Source organism: Pieris napi, chromosome 13 (genome assembly GCF_905475465.1).
Source record: "Pieris napi chromosome 13, ilPieNapi1.2, whole genome shotgun sequence".
Lineage (NCBI taxonomy): Eukaryota > Metazoa > Arthropoda > Insecta > Lepidoptera > Pieridae > Pieris > Pieris napi.
This window is the reverse complement of record NC_062246.1, coordinates 5997981-6014228: the sequence shown is the minus strand read 5'-3', so window position 1 is coordinate 6014228 and position 16248 is coordinate 5997981. Positions and strand designations below refer to the sequence as shown.

Here is a 16248-nt window from a genome sequence, read left to right as displayed (position 1 = left end):
CGCATCTACGACCTCTAGGATGAGAGTCGCACGCTGAAGCCACTAGGTCAACACTGCTCAAACCACATGTGACTTTTATTTTGGTTTAGTTCGGTTGCAATTGCTGGTAGGTTGCCGACCTAATTATAAACTGCCATTGAACGCCCTTGAATGTAAAATGTTTAAATTAGCTTACGAGGGCATAACATCGCAATGAAGCGTAACAATGAGGATGATAACAAGGTTGGGATTGTATTTAAACAATAGATTACGTGTTTGAACTTTCTACATATTCATTTGCATTTAATTCAATACAAATTCCTAATAATTGTGCACTTACAAGTTTGATAAATATGTTCAGATTAGCTATATTTCGTTTAGGTTTGCTCTCCAATAATAATAATGATATTTCAGTTAATTTACACTAAACCATAATGACTTATACACCTAAATGTGCATCAGCAGTCACTATCTATTGGTAAAAAACGTTAGGTTGTTTATCTCATACACGGAGCCGGATTTTTATTTTATAATGTGAAGCATAAAAACTGAAACTTTATGTTAGGTAAAAAGTTTAAGATTTCATTACAACAGTTAGTCCTAGAAAACCTAACCTAATCTAACCAAACAGGTTAAAGATTTAATTAGGGCTAACTGAGATCATAAACAAGATGTTTAGGACTGTTTACAAAACTAAATTTCTCCGAAATCGACAGCGGGGCTCTCCAGAATTCGATAAGTGATAACACGGGGCCTTGTAAAGAATTGCCTTACATCTATCTTTACACATTCATAAAGATAAAAACTACAAATATTGCTCTATCTGTCCTATATACTACAAAAAGCGATTAGACTGTCAAGTAAAACTTGGGGTTCTAGTCGCTGTAAAGGCCGATTTACATTACCTTAGTGTTTAGGAGAGTCCTTTAGGATAGTACTTTAGTTGAAACATGTAAACGCTACTTGCTTTAGTAAACGCTACGCTAAAGAACTTGCCTTTCAAGTTGTACTAAAGCACTCTCCTAAACACTAAGATAATGTAAATCGGCCTTTATGCCCTGTTATGAAATTGAATAATTTTTGAATTTGTTTTTTAAATTTCTTAAAAGGTGTTAGAGAAACTGAACATTGCGTAGATAAAGTATAGAACTAGATGAGCTTCTAAAATGACAATAATAACTAAAGAGAGAAGGCATTAACGTGAAATACTTAAGTGCGAGCGAAACAAAGTATCAGTTTTTCTGTCTCTATTTGCGTATCGGGTTTTATTTGTTTACAGCTTGTACATTAGTGGTAGTTTGACAGATATTAGATTTAACATAATAAATATAACTAAATCTTCCAAACGTTCCTTAAGTATGACTCATAATTATTGTGTTAATAGAGTTCACTGGATTTTATAATATGTTACCGAAATATTCAGTAGACATGTTTTTTTATTTAATATTAACTTCACAGTCTCTAGAGTCTAGACAATTGCTTTAAAAATATTATACCAGTACTTTCTACGTGATAGATAAGAAAATTAGTAACCATGGTAACATATCTTTAGATTATTTTTTAGTAGTTTATTTTTATTAATTTAAAACTGTTATCGAAATACAATAATAACGTTTAAAGAGTAATAAAACAGAGTTTTATATTAACATCTTATCAGAACCAACTCGGTTATTGGTATTACGTATTTGACCTGTATTATCTCGTAATTATTAAACAACAATGAAGAATAATTCTTGTGTAATGATACTTCAATTTGCGAATTTATATTTATTACTAAATAGGTTGATGCATAATTTATATCTCTGTACCTTATAAATGTTATATATTAGTTGTTTTCAACGTTTCTGTATTAAGGAAATAATTATACGTTTATTTACCACGTAATACAAAGAAATAAACTCTTAGACTTATAATAATTTAATTTTCATAGGTTTATCAAGGACGTCAATGATACAGGCAAATAAATTAATTTTGAAAGACGTTATTGTGTTTTTTGGCCTAGTGGCTCTCATCTTCGTACTAAACACTGTCCCTGCAAACGGCGTGCCTTAAGGCCGATTTACATTATCTTAGTGTTTAGGAGAGTGCTTTAGGATAGTACTTTAGTTGAAACTTGTAAACGCTACTTGCTTTAGTAAACGCTACGCTAAAGAACTTGCCTTTCAAGTTGTACTAAAGCACTCTCCTAAACACTAAGATAATGTAAATCGGCCTTTAGACCCAAAAAGTCGGAGTCCTGTGTCCGGCACAGAAAGTTGATAAAAAACAAATGATCACGAAACATACAGAAATCTGAAGTCCACACCTTAAAATGTTGTAGCGTACGTATTTTTATTGTATTTATTCCAATCCACTGCGGATTGGAATAAATACAATAAAAATACGTATTCAATTGTTATTCAGCACGTGTTGATGCTTGTCACGTGATTTTCAAGTTCAATGAATGATAGAGAATGTTTCAAAACACCACGGAACATCTTTAAAATAACTTATTTTGGGGCGTCTATTTTAACTGTGTAGCTATGTGAATAATTATTATTGAAATAGTTTTTGCTTCAAGCCAGTCTTGAATTATGTAGAAAGACATTGTGTAATCAATTTGTTTCGGTTGAGAAGTTGGAGGTTAATATTTTAATTAAACGAACCAGCGGAATGGGACATTGTTCGGCCGGTGTTCGGGAACATATTGTTTTTTTGAGGTCTGAACGAAAACGGTAATTATAAAATCAAAATGTCATTTATTCACGTAGGTAATTTAATGTACACTTATGAACGTCAGTAAAAAACCCAGTTCTCAAATCAAGGGCGTAGAACGGATTTAGGTTTAGGTTTAAAGAACTTTATTACTCATAAGAACTATTAGTTCGCTTAAAATGAGATACAGTAGGTAGTACTTAATTCTAAAATTATATAATATTAGTCTCTCTAGGGCGTTGGAAACATTACTGATTGCAAATAATCTTTTATATAAACTCCCCGTCACTCTCTTAATGCTGCGACCATTACATCATCCTCCTCATCACATGGTAAAGTAATATTTTAATGAAATAATTCATAAAAAAGAAAGCAGAACGTTTCACCTCTATCAAGGCGCGGTGAAATAGGAATATCTAACAGCGATACGGATTTAGTACTCAATTCCGGTATCTTTGTAATCTTCATTACTGAAACTTGTGCGTTTCTTGAAAAAACCTAACCCATACGTCAACTTGCTGCCTCCACAATCGCAGCTTGTCTCAGTGCATTAGGGTTTTTCGGAATTTCGGTAAAGTTCTACCATATTTAATACAATGTAATTATTAATAGTATTGATAATATCGATACGTTTTATAACTTTCTTATTTCGGTCGATTAATGCTGATTAGATTGTTTTTTTTTTTCATTTTCTACGACCTAAATTTTTGGAGTCGTGTGTTGTCTGACGATGTAATATTACTTGTGTGTTATTATAGACCAGTGCAGATAGCCTTCAAAATAAATAAAAAGTGAAAAAAATTACAGTAGGATGAAACCCATTAGAAAAGCAGGGGAATATGATCAAAATGAAAGGAAAAATAAATTACGGTCGATCTGAGGTCGGGAAGGGGTAGGGGGGGGAGGTTTAAGGGTAAAAAACGGTTTATCTCGATTTCCGGCAAAACTAAATGTCCTATCGAAGAAAGTTAAATGGCAAAGTTGTAGGTAACAAAAAGATCTAAAACTTTTGTATTCACACATTTTTCACATAACCTCAAAATTGGTGGGAAAAATTCAAAAAACCAAGTTTTTGGTTTTTTATTTTTATCTTTTACAAAAATTTATTTTTTTAAACAAAATTTGGTGAAAACTTACCTTATTATGTCCCAAATATACTGTAATTTATTTGATTAAAAATATTTATTTTTTCACCTTATTTTGAATTAATATCGAAAAAACACCCTAATTTTCAATCGAAAATTCTGACGTCAAAATTTCAGCTTTTTTCAAAAAGTTGGTATGCTTTCAGTTCGTTGAAATCTCTACTTTCCTATGGTAAAAAAATATATATATATTACCATAGTAAATCTTCTCAGAAAATGCAAAACATCATATGCAGTAACGCCCAGACCCGTCATACCCTTCCCTACTTCTCTATGAATCTTCTTTAAATTATAATTAGATGCCTATTTATTACTATTTTAAGATAACTTATATATACCTGAGTGACCTTAAAAAAAAATTAGCCTTTAGATGAGCTAAAATTTTCGTATTTCATAGAGAAGTAGGGAAGGGTATGACGGGTCTGGGCGTTACTGCATACGATGTTTTGCATTTTCTGAGAAGATTTACTATGGTAATATATATATATTTTTTTACCATAGGAAAGTAGAGATTTCAACGAACTGAAAGCACTCCAACTTTTTGAAAAAAGCTGAAATTTTGACGTCAGAATTTTCGATTGAAAATTAGGGTGTTTTTTCGATATTAATTCAAAATAAGGTGAAAAAATAAATATTTTTAATCAAATAAATTACAGTATATTTGGGACATAATAAGGTAAGTTTTCACCAAATTTCGTTTAAAAAAATAAATTTTTGTAAAAGATAAAAATAAAAAACCAAAAACTTGGTTTTTTGAATTTTTCACACCAATTTTGAGGTTATGTGAAAAATGTGTGAATAAAAAAGTTTTAGATCTTTTTATTACCTACAACTTTGCCACTTAACTTTCTTCGATAGGACTTTTAGTTTTGCCGGAAATCAAGATAAACCGTTTTTTACCCTTAAACCTCCCCCCCCTACCCCTTCCCGACCTCAGATCGACCGTAGTTTATTTTTCCTTTCATTTTGATCATATTCCCCTGCTTTTCTAATGGGTTTCATCCTACTGTAATTTTTTTTGGTTTCAAAAATTATCGGCACTGGTCTATTAGTTAACTTGTTATATTTCTATATCTTCAACAACGAATGTTGGTTAGTTTTTTTGTATAACTGTCAGTAGTCTGTGCAAACCAATAATGTGTAAATATTTCTGTGTAAAAATTGTGATGTCATATTTTTCTTGTGAATTGTTTTTCAAACTTATATATAAACCTTGGGGTCACGCTGTACTAATTAATATTCAATAAGTCTCGATCGCTATCGCTACTGTGATTTACAGAATATCGGGCCGGTAAATACCAGTGGCTATTATAAAAACAAAATTAAGGAATGGGGTTGCCAGCTTCAAATAATAATAGTTTTCATAAATACTTCTTTGTTAATTTCGAGCCGTTTGGTTTAAAAATATGGAGATTGCTTAAATATTAATCCTATAAACCATCTTAAGCAGTAATTAAATTTTATATTAAATGAGAGAAAGATTCTCAAACACCTTGATAAGATAACATTACTTTAGAATATAAAACATGAGAGATAAGATAATATTATTAATGGTATTATATATATATTACTATAATTTTAAACATTTACGATGGACTTAAAACAATATGGTACGGTCTCATAAATAATCAAACCATATTTCTCCTACAATATATTTATTATGCCTACGTCCGGTGCTCTGTAACTAACAGTGGTACCGATATACCGATCCCCGATTTGTATACAATTTCATTATACAAAGTTTTTTTTAAAATCCGTAGCGCTGATGTCGCAGCATTATAGAAACGTCAGGATCGCAATCGCCATTTCTATTGGGAGTTACAAATTTGGGAAACGGATTTCCATATTCGTAATCTCAAGTACCTATGGGAAAAACGCTACATTCCCTTTTGACTAAGGCCACTAATCTTGATATATTAATGTAACTCAAAATGATTTTGTTTTAAAAAAAAACATTCGATTAAATACTTTTAATAAACAAACATCTCTGTATATATTTCACTTTAGCGGGAAACAATATTTTTAATTTATTTCCTCACGAGCGTTATTAAGTAATCTTAAAAGAGAAAATAAAATAAAGGAAATTAACGTTTCAGAATACGGGCCCGAGGTCATCATTTGACAACTGTTTTATTATTTGTAACGAGTTTGTTACTCAAGATTTACATAGTAATAATTTTCATTAAAATTAGTATTATTACAAATAACAAATATACAGTGGTGTTATAGTCATACATAGGTCTAACTTAAGGTTTTAGGTTGCATATGTTTCTTTGATTGTTTTCTTTTATAGACAATATTATCCCTTTTTGGTCTAGAATGGCTGTTAATTGTGTATAGGTATAGAAAGAAAAATTCATTGGTATTACACAGCCAGGCAATAGTCGGCTTGAATTTGAATGCATGCTTAAACCCTGAGGCAAATATGAACTAATAAAAAGCAAAGGTACAAAGTTTGATAGATTTAAAACTTTGATTCTATTCTCTTTGAATATTTTTCTCATTAGGACTTAAAACATTATTAAGATCTAAAGCAAACTGGTTTGTTAATGCCTGCCTAAGCAGATAATACAATTAACATGTTTATGCATTTCGCATATGAAATTTAAAATTAAAATTGCTTTATTTAGCTTGATTAAAAAATAATATACCTTAATGCTAAAATATATGTTTTGTTATTGATAAATTAGAAACCAATTTGTTAATGATGAATAAATATTTAATTAATCTGTATCACTATATTAATATACTTAAAAAAACACTAAATTAATTGTTGCTAAGTTAATGACTAATGAGCACAAAATACAAGTAAGTGTAAATATTATGAGTCATACATTTAAAAGCTGAGGGAACAGGGCGTTGAACAAAGCATGTGTAGATAAAAAATTGTGCAGAAGTACAATCATAATATGAACTTGTAATGGGATATCATTTTTATATATGATCTATTTTCTTAGGAAAGACATATATCTCAAGTACCCTTAGGATACTATTCAATGTTATTTAAGGATATACAATAATGACAGGTCTTAGTTATGGGGCTCTTGAATTTTTCCCTTTATATAACGTAACTTTTATTTATATTTGATGGTAAATTATGAATAACAATATAAAAAGTACTCTATTCAAAATATTAATTCAAGGGTCAATAAAAAGAGAAGTTGACATAATTTTTAAACCTCATGATACATTGTTTTAGTGTTGTTATTACTTAAGCAAAACATTTAAAATATGTATAACTAAAAATTTTCATTATTATAATTATGATCATGCATTATCTGGACATCAATTAACACAACTTTAAATAAATAAAAAAATTAAAATAGTAGACTACCTTGAAATAATTGCAGAGTATTTAATATGATAATTATTTAATTTTTTGTACCATGTCTGTGTTCACATTTATTATTAATTGTAATAAGAATCTCTGGGTTTTAATCTAGGTGCAAGTAAAAAACTGACTTTGCCTTTAAAAAATAGTTACTCTGTTATTTAATCCAACTAAACTTCAAAATAAATAAAACTATCTTAAATACTGATCTAGTTAATTACAGCATAAAAAAAATAATTAGTGCAATTGCAATAATAAACTAATGAGCAACTGTTATGCATAATATTTTTTCAGTACAACCATCGAGTACACAGGCTGTTGTCAAGCTTTCAGCTTTTAGAAAGATTATAGTTGGAGAGATCTATATCATATAATCTTGTAAGCAATAACTATATAAGTATATATTCTTACGTGTATCCTGCGAGGATATCCAACAAAGTGCTCTTTCCTGCGCCCGATTGTCCTATGATCACACTAAGTTCGCCTGCGTTAAATTGTCCATTTACTCCATTCAATATCGTCTTGCCTCCTTAAAAAATAAACCACTTTAATTAGTATAAAAAAATTCAAATCATTGCGCCAGTGATACGGTTTCGCCATTAGAAAACATTTTGTTAGAGTCTCGAGGTAACTTAAAAGATACATTATACAGTAAACTCTAATGTAGTGACATTATTTTATCCTTCTTTAAATTAATCATTACATATATTCAAGAAGTTAAAGGCAAACTTGTATCACTTTCTATTATTTTTTTAACTCGCGGCATCGCGATTATTTGATCTTGAGTCTTGACTCTTGACTGTCTTTTGTCTGTATTAGATAATTATCTGTGGTCTCACAGCTCACTCTTAATCCGCAGGTTATACTACAATTTAGAATCAATTTTAAACAGATCATATGAATATGTAGGTTAATACATTCTTATAAATATCAAACTATCTATTATTATAAACATAGCGGTCAGTAGCTTTTTTATAGATATATATTTTTTCCCCCACGAGGTTCCCGTGAAACAGTTATTAATTAATACGTAAGACAAGGCGATAGATATAAGATATGATATATTATATTAAACGCTACTGATATTGTGATATAACATTATATTTTTTGAAGTTATACTTCTTTAGGCGCGTTATGAAAAATTGATGAGAGTGAAACTTTACGATGCGCGCGCACCGTGACACAAAATTAACAGAATGAAATTGCCCACGGACGATGCTACGGCATTGGACATAATTTAAAAACAACATTCGAATTATAATAGAATTTATGTTACACTTAATGTAAGAGAATAATAATAAATATTTATTTATTTCATTTTTCAATTGTAAACTGAACTTTATTGACTATAATGACTCCTTTTCCAGTCTTTGATTATTCAATTGTAATTAATTATTTGCATGCAATCAAAAACTATTTTTAATAATGCCAAAGAAGTATAACTTCTTACGCGCGTACATAAGTACACGCACCCTTCTTTATCTATAGGTAAACAAATTTTGAACGAATTTGACGAGGTAGTCCACACTGATGAATCCTGATAACTACTCCGCTGAGGTCCGGTTACAACGAGAATGTGACGGGAGTTTGCAATCTTGGAACTGCCCGGTGTGGGTCCAAAACATAATAAGCTTTTTCCCGTTTCGGATGAGCACATCAGCTCAATCAGCTCTGGGTACTTCTCTTCAGTCCCGACATCCGCCCCAACTTTTAAGTTATCGAGAGGCGGCTTCAATAGAAATCGGCCGTCGTGGCTGAGTCCTTGGGTGAAATTTAGAAACGAAACTTAACGCAAACTGTGACTCTTGTTTGTCAAAATACAATTTTGACGTAATTGAGTCTAACTTAGCACTTCTCTGAGCCCCTAGGGGTCAATATAACTTAGAAAACCTAAGCGATCTCTAGGGTCGAATACGTCGTATATTGAAACGTATGGGCGGCGGATTATAAATGGACAAAGGCGAACATGAAAAACGCCGACGAATCTTATCAAACGCTTGAATAATACCCGCTATATATCTCACGTGGGCATGTTATCTTGTATATACAAAGGTACATTTATTTGAATTTGTTCACGAAATTATAAAGTGAGACATCTGTCTGAAGTCAGGGCAGGGCAGGTACATAGCCACACTTTTATTGCTCATAGAACTTTATTCTCGTAAACCAAAATAGGTTTTTCTTGAGAACTTAATTATTTTAAGAGTTTCATGTCGCCATCGGACAATATTATTTTGTATCTTCAGTCTTCTAGGACTGTGTATCTTTAATGCCAGCCCCAGATTTAGGGGACCGGGGCTACACAAAAGAGGGGGCTATAGAAACTTTATAAATAAAAGAAATAGTAAAAAAAAAAAAATCTTAGTACGTATAACATAATGCGGAAATGTGGGTGAGACTAGGAATGCAAGTGCCTAATAAACACTAGGCTTGGATAGCGGTCACAATTTCTAACAGTGCCGCGAGCGCGCGCTTTATCATTCATGATGTTCATTCGCAATATTATTGCATCTGATATTGAATTATTTAATTACACACTGACTGAATTTACTTGGGTTAGGTTTCTTGTTTCTAAATCCTTCTATTTATTTTTATGTCGCAGATAGATAGTTAAATTCGACAAAGACGGGGTATGTCTTGACTTTTTCCTTTTCTTAATTTGAATAAATACAGTGGCAGGATCACCTAATAAATACTATTTCTTTGTGGGTTCTAAAAGATGAGATGTTTCCCGAGACATGTTGTAGTTTTTTATCTGCCAAAAGTTGAGACTACCAGAAGATGTTAATATGTAATAACGTTACTTACAACGTCAGGTGGTAAAAAACAATACAATATGTGACACAACACTAAAGAACTGAAAATTACTATATATATAATAATGATTTTGTATTTATTCTGCATTAACAATTTTTTTATTATTAACCTTGTCCTTTCACTTACTTACAAGTTATGATAATGATGAAATTTATTGTTATTATGTTCGTGTCTTATAATAAGAATAAGAAATTTAAACTTACATTTATAATAATTACAAAATTTATCCAATTAGTTTTCGTAAAGTGTTTGGGCTCTTACTAAGAAAAACTTGACAAAAGATGACAATGGATAATATATAGTTATATTGTCTCATTCATTGAATTACCTAAATCTAATACCTATTAGGATTATAAAAATTAAGTCATTTTTAATTAATATCATACTTTAGTGAAACTTGGCATACTGGTTAGACTCAGACAACCATATTAAGAAAAGACGTTTGACGCGTTATAGCTAGTTAGACTGAGATAAGGTATCTATTTATTATTTTAATATACATTGATATAGAATGTGTTTTATTCGTACTATTCATTTTACGCTATACAGTACTAAATACTAACTCATGTAGGTATTAAATTGTGTACTATGTTTGCTCTGATAAAGGGAACGATAACAATAATAATTATAGTGATATCTGAACCTTTAACCAAACAATTGAATATTCAATGTTAGTATCTAACCAACCGACATAATGACTTTTTATAATCAAACATTATTTAACATTATTATTTTAAAGTTTAAGACTCATAATGCGCTGGGCAATTAGGTATTTAATTACTTTATTTATACGCTAATAATGTTTAATTAATGTTTTTATGTTTTTATGTTAGAAAAACAAATACTTCTCTCACCTGTAGGAAGAAGGCTATGTCGTACAATATGCGTGATATTTTCAAAACTAATATTTACGTCCTCGGTCAATGACGCCGAGGTGCTCACAGAGTTGCTGTCAGGAACCATATTGAAGAAACACAAACACTAAACACAACAACAAATACATTGATTAGTTTCCATTGCGCACAACAAAAAGGCTCGTAACATGTAAACAAAGGAATCGTAATTCGTAGCACGGGTCGCTACGCGTTAGCTGTTAGACACCCAAACGCGTAAGCGAATAGAGGGGAACTGGCGTCTGGCAAGCATCCAGTCGCAAGTAGCACGGATGGTTTAGCCATCCAGTTATCGGCCGTTCTCCCCACCCGTCAAGTTACGACCAGCTGATTGTCGTTCAACGTTATCGGTAGCAAGACGAGTTTTGGTCATGAATAGGCCGAGTTTTTGATTATTATCATGTGGCGATGGCATGGTACTCGATTGAGTGTAAATAATTCGAGAATTCGATAAGCAATACAAACAAAGATTGAATATGAAATAAAATCATAAATTCAAATGAGTTATTTAAAATATTAAGGCACGAAAAGTTTATTAATTGTAATAAATAGTTCTTATCAACGTTATTGTCTAACCGTGATGTGTTTTATTATACCTATATACGTTGTAGTCATTTTTATATCAAATTATTTCTAAGTTCGAATATTTAGATAGAAATAAATAATCATTTTTAAATGATAAGCTTCCATTTTGGAAATCAAGGGGAATTGTTTAAATTTCCAGACATTAAAAAAAATGCCCATATAATAACGTGACGTGAGCATAACGTGCAATAAAATATAAAAACAATAAATCGAAAAGATAATTAATGACTTTTAATTATTAAAAATAAAAAACACAGTTTTTTACTTATAATATATAATTAAGCAAATTTATGACTACGTACGAAAAATTAATTCTATAAGGAATATTCTTATTCGAGTTTTTGTGGTGTTAATTACTATGCCGTATTTATAATATTTAAAGTTTAAAGTAACTTTATAGCTTCGATTTTGTGTTTCTATTTAATTGCAAATATATTATTAATTTCACAATATCACTTAAAACGTTTTTTATTGGCTCGACTATTATGATAGAGAAGATTTTATTTTATATAGAACTGAGTTAAGTTCAAAGCCGGTTTTTGTATGGATACGTTCAGATATAATGTTAAATTAAACACTTTGTTTGAAGCTGGGTAGCAACTGACTTTATTCGTTTAAAATATGAGCTTAATGAGTTCAAAATTAGGGGTACTACCCCTAATTTTGAAGTTTGGGGGTTTGAAGGGTTGCCACGCTCACAATACCTAAGGGTTCATAAATCTAAGTGTTAAGTGATACTTCAATACAAGTGTAGTGGTCCTTTTTCGACAGTATCGAAATCGAATGTTAAATTACAATTTATGAGTGTGGAAAGAACTAAAGGGCTCATATTGGCTTCAAGTGTGCGATGATTGTTTACATTTTGTTTACGCTTCTAATTTTTAACTAAAATGTGTATATGTAAATTAACTAAAGTAAGTTACATAACTACTGCCTCGACAGTAGTTAGTTTTTAGTACGTAGTTTTTTTATATAACTAAACATCTGATATAAAATTCACGTGTCGCCGTGTTTGTGGTTAAACTCCTCGGAAACGGCTCGACCGATTCTCATGAAATTTTGTATGCATATTGGGTATGTCTGAGAATCGGACAACATCTATTTTTCATCCCCCTAAATGTTAAGGGTAGTCCACCCCTAAATTCTTTTTTTTTAATTTTAGATAAAAAATTATTCTTTATTTTTTTATTATACAGCATTAAAAATACATACAACTCCTTATTTTCACCCCTCTACGATCAACCCCTATTTTTTATTATAAATGATAAACATGGCTAAACGACGTTTGCCGGATCAGCTAGTATTCATATAAAAAAATCTTAAATAATGTTTTCTAACAAAGCCGAATCTAAAAAAGGTTATACTATACTTATAATAATATAATTTTATCCTATTAATATAATATAGATTACCTTTAAAAGTTAAATGTTGAAAATTTTCACAATAATAACAAACTTGTTCACGTAACGATAGTATAAATTAGACTAAACGTTTTACAACTGTCATAATAGTTAAAATAAGAACTGGGATATGCCCACTGGTCTGTCGGCTGAGCCCCATACAGTTATTCGGCGAATGATTTTAGTTCAATAGTATCTAGATACATATTTTAGCTTTTATTATTAGCTGTATAATGGTTAATGTTGGCCTAGTAGTCAGCATGCGACGTCCCTGAGTTCGATCCTCGTCGATCCTCCTAATCCGTAGGTCCCAGCGGTACATCAATTGAATTTTCATTTACGGGAAACAAAAATCTTGAGGAAATCGGCATGGCTATCTTAAAAGTCGATGTGTGGCTGGCACGAGGCTGACCACCTACTTGCCTATTTGAAAAAGCAAATGATCAGGAGATACAAAAATCTGAGCCCAAGACCTAGGGTTGCAGCGCCACTGATTATTTATATTGGTAAATATACCAGACAAAGAAAATTTAAATTTTTAGTTAAATAAGTTTTTGTAAACGAAAACTACATTAGGAACAAAAACATGACTTATGGAATAGAGTACTAGTAACTTATTTTTGTAATAATTATGTACGATTCCTCGCTAGACTATTAATAGAAGACTTTCATAAAAATAAATCAGTCGCTTAGTAATCAAAGTAACTACTATCTCTTTTGATAAGCACAGCCTTTTGTCTTTCTTATAATTTATATAATTAAATATGGTATAAATGTCTATTTATTAAATACTAACATGTTTACTAAGCTGTAAGTGAAATATCGTAATTATTCTAATTTATTTAAATAAAAGAATAGGTCTATAGATTACAGCGTAAAACATAGATTACATTTTTATCGTAATGGTATAGATTATAGAACATAGAAAATATTTTTATTCATTTTAATTAAATGAAACTTAAGAAAAAATTCGTAAATGGGTTCGTTCCGTCTCCTCCGTTCGTGGCTATATTTGTTATCATGGTTACAATTATGCCTAAACCTAAGTTTAAAAACATCTACTGTAAATTATAGTGTTCGAATTCCGCTCGGCGCCTCAAACGAGATTTAGGGTTTGATTCATAAACTTGCGACCTGTGACTCCCGTATGCAATGTTACTCGTTTCTGAATTAAGATAAGAATGAGGTCCACAGACTATCACTTCCGTATGTCTAAATCCAATACAGTCAAGCTTAGCACTAAGTCACGTTTCTGAATGTCACCCTAAGTGGGATTTACCCGTATGTCAAAAATGTATTAGATGTTGAACCTTAAGGGCCTGATCGACGGACGAGTAAGACCGCGGTTTTATGGCTCGTCGGTAAAGCTCGCCGGTGTATCATTGCAAAACCACGGTTTTAAATACCGCCGAGCCTGGCTCGCGGCTCGTCGTCGTGTTATATTTTTTACTCGGCTCGCCATGCAAAACCGCGTGTCGATCACAGCCGGCGAGCCGAGCCGTCACTTTTCGGCGACAGCGCTAGAGGACGGATGTGCACCAGAAGAGCTGTGTACCTACCTACTACATACTTCGCGTGCGCAGTCCGTGTCACAATAATGGATCTACGTACTTGCAGCCACGATTTTATAATACAATTTATAAATGTCTTTCGAGACTGTCCCTGTTAATGGCAAACTAAATCAAGCGAGTATAAAAACAAAGCAAATAGGCTTGCAGCATATAATAAACTCGTGGATATTGCAAAAAAATATGAACCAAACTCGGATATAACCGATATTAAGAAAAAAATTCATTAAAAATTAAAATAATAAAAAAATTTAACAAAATAAATAAAAACATAAAATTTATTTATCCCATGGCGAGATAACAAGGCTTCAGACTCGGAACAAGTCATGTTTGCGACTGTTTTGCTTGCTAATCGATCAGCACCAACGAGCCGCGAGCCAAGTTCGTCGGTATTTAAAACCACGGTCTTACTCGCCCGTCGATCATAGGCTTTAGATTCCTAGAGGCTTATCTCTGGACTGGACACAATGTTCTATCATACGAAAACTAAGATAGTTAAACCAAAAATGTATATCAAAATTTAGTCATTATTTCATAGTAGTCTACTATTAAACTTACATACAAGCAGGGCAGTGGCGACATACAGAAAAATTATGCAAGTGTCCTTTTAGGAAAGTAAGGTTTATAAGTCATTTTATGGATTGCGCATGATTATGTTATTTGTGGTTTTTGTTCATGGCAGCTACATAAAAACCACGTTAAAGTCGTCATAAAAAGTGAACGGTCTTGGTTCATAGTCCACGCTGGTGCAAACTAAGTGCACTTGCACTTAAGCTGTCATTACGTTGGTTAAAGAAATAAAATTACGAGTTTCCTTAAGATTTGAGTTTAATTGATGGTTTTCTATTAAATAATAATGATGTTTAGCATTGCTATATAAGGAAATTAAAATAACGATCCCGAGAAGTCATAACATATACAAAAAGGTTCAAACATTTCCAAAACTCAGGAAGGAATTAATAAATAAAAATAGATTAAATACATATACCGCTAAGAAAATTGTAAATACAAGTTTATTTTATTGTTGATTAATATAAGATCCTCCATTTACTATACCTAAGTCGGGTGTAATTGTTTTGTGTTTTTATGAACAAAAGACATTGAATTGGTGAATTTTCACAAATAGCAAATAACATATTTACAAACATTGTGTTAAACAAAAAACTTGGCGATTAAAAATAGTGGCGGAAAATTTATTGCCAGTTCTTCTCTTCCGTTCTACGCCCTTGATTTGAGAACTGGCAGTAAATGTAATATTATTATTTAACACTCGTTTACACGGTGAAGAAAAACATCGTGAGGAAACCGGCATGGCCACCATAAAAGTCGATGGCGTGTGTTAGGCACAGGAGGCTTGAATATTAGATTGACAAATGATCATGAAAGAGATACAGAAATCTGAGGCCCAGACCTAAAAAGCTTGTAGCGCCAGTGGTTATTTTAGTTGTTGTGCGAAAATTGCTTGTGATGGGAGATCCCACACAATCTTGCGTGTCAGTATCAACCTTATACTAAATTCCTCAATGGGGCATTGCGTCTGTTTTTAGTTATGTTTTTTTCATGCGCCTAGTTTTTGAATTAGAACTTTAGGCTGTATTTACTCAATCTTAAACCAAACTATTATTAATTATCTACCGTAAACTGTATAATTGGGTAACTCTTAAATTTGCATATACTTTAACGATGTCTGTTAATATAATACTTTATCCTTAAGATAATAGAAATACATTATTTAATTAGTTTTAATTATATAAATTAACCGACTCAAAAAAGAAGGTTATCGCTTTGACCCGTATGTATGTGATTGGATAATATTTCAGTATAACGATCTGTTTC

The 16248-nt window shown here is 31.5% G+C and overlaps 1 protein-coding gene across 1 annotated transcript in view; it reads right to left on the bottom strand.

Moving 5' to 3' along the window:
• Nucleotides 1-11111, bottom strand: part of LOC125054983 (ATP-binding cassette sub-family G member 1-like) — a 30320-nt gene extending 19209 nt beyond the window's left edge. The window contains exons 1-2 of the mRNA XM_047657139.1: nucleotides 10821-11111; nucleotides 7561-7678 (exon numbers count right to left, since the gene is read on the bottom strand). Coding sequence (XP_047513095.1) covers nucleotides 7561-7678; nucleotides 10821-10929 — 227 coding nt within the window. The 5' untranslated portion in view covers nucleotides 10930-11111. The remainder of the gene's footprint in view (nucleotides 1-7560; nucleotides 7679-10820) is intronic.
• Nucleotides 11112-16248: the final 5137 nt, after the last annotated feature.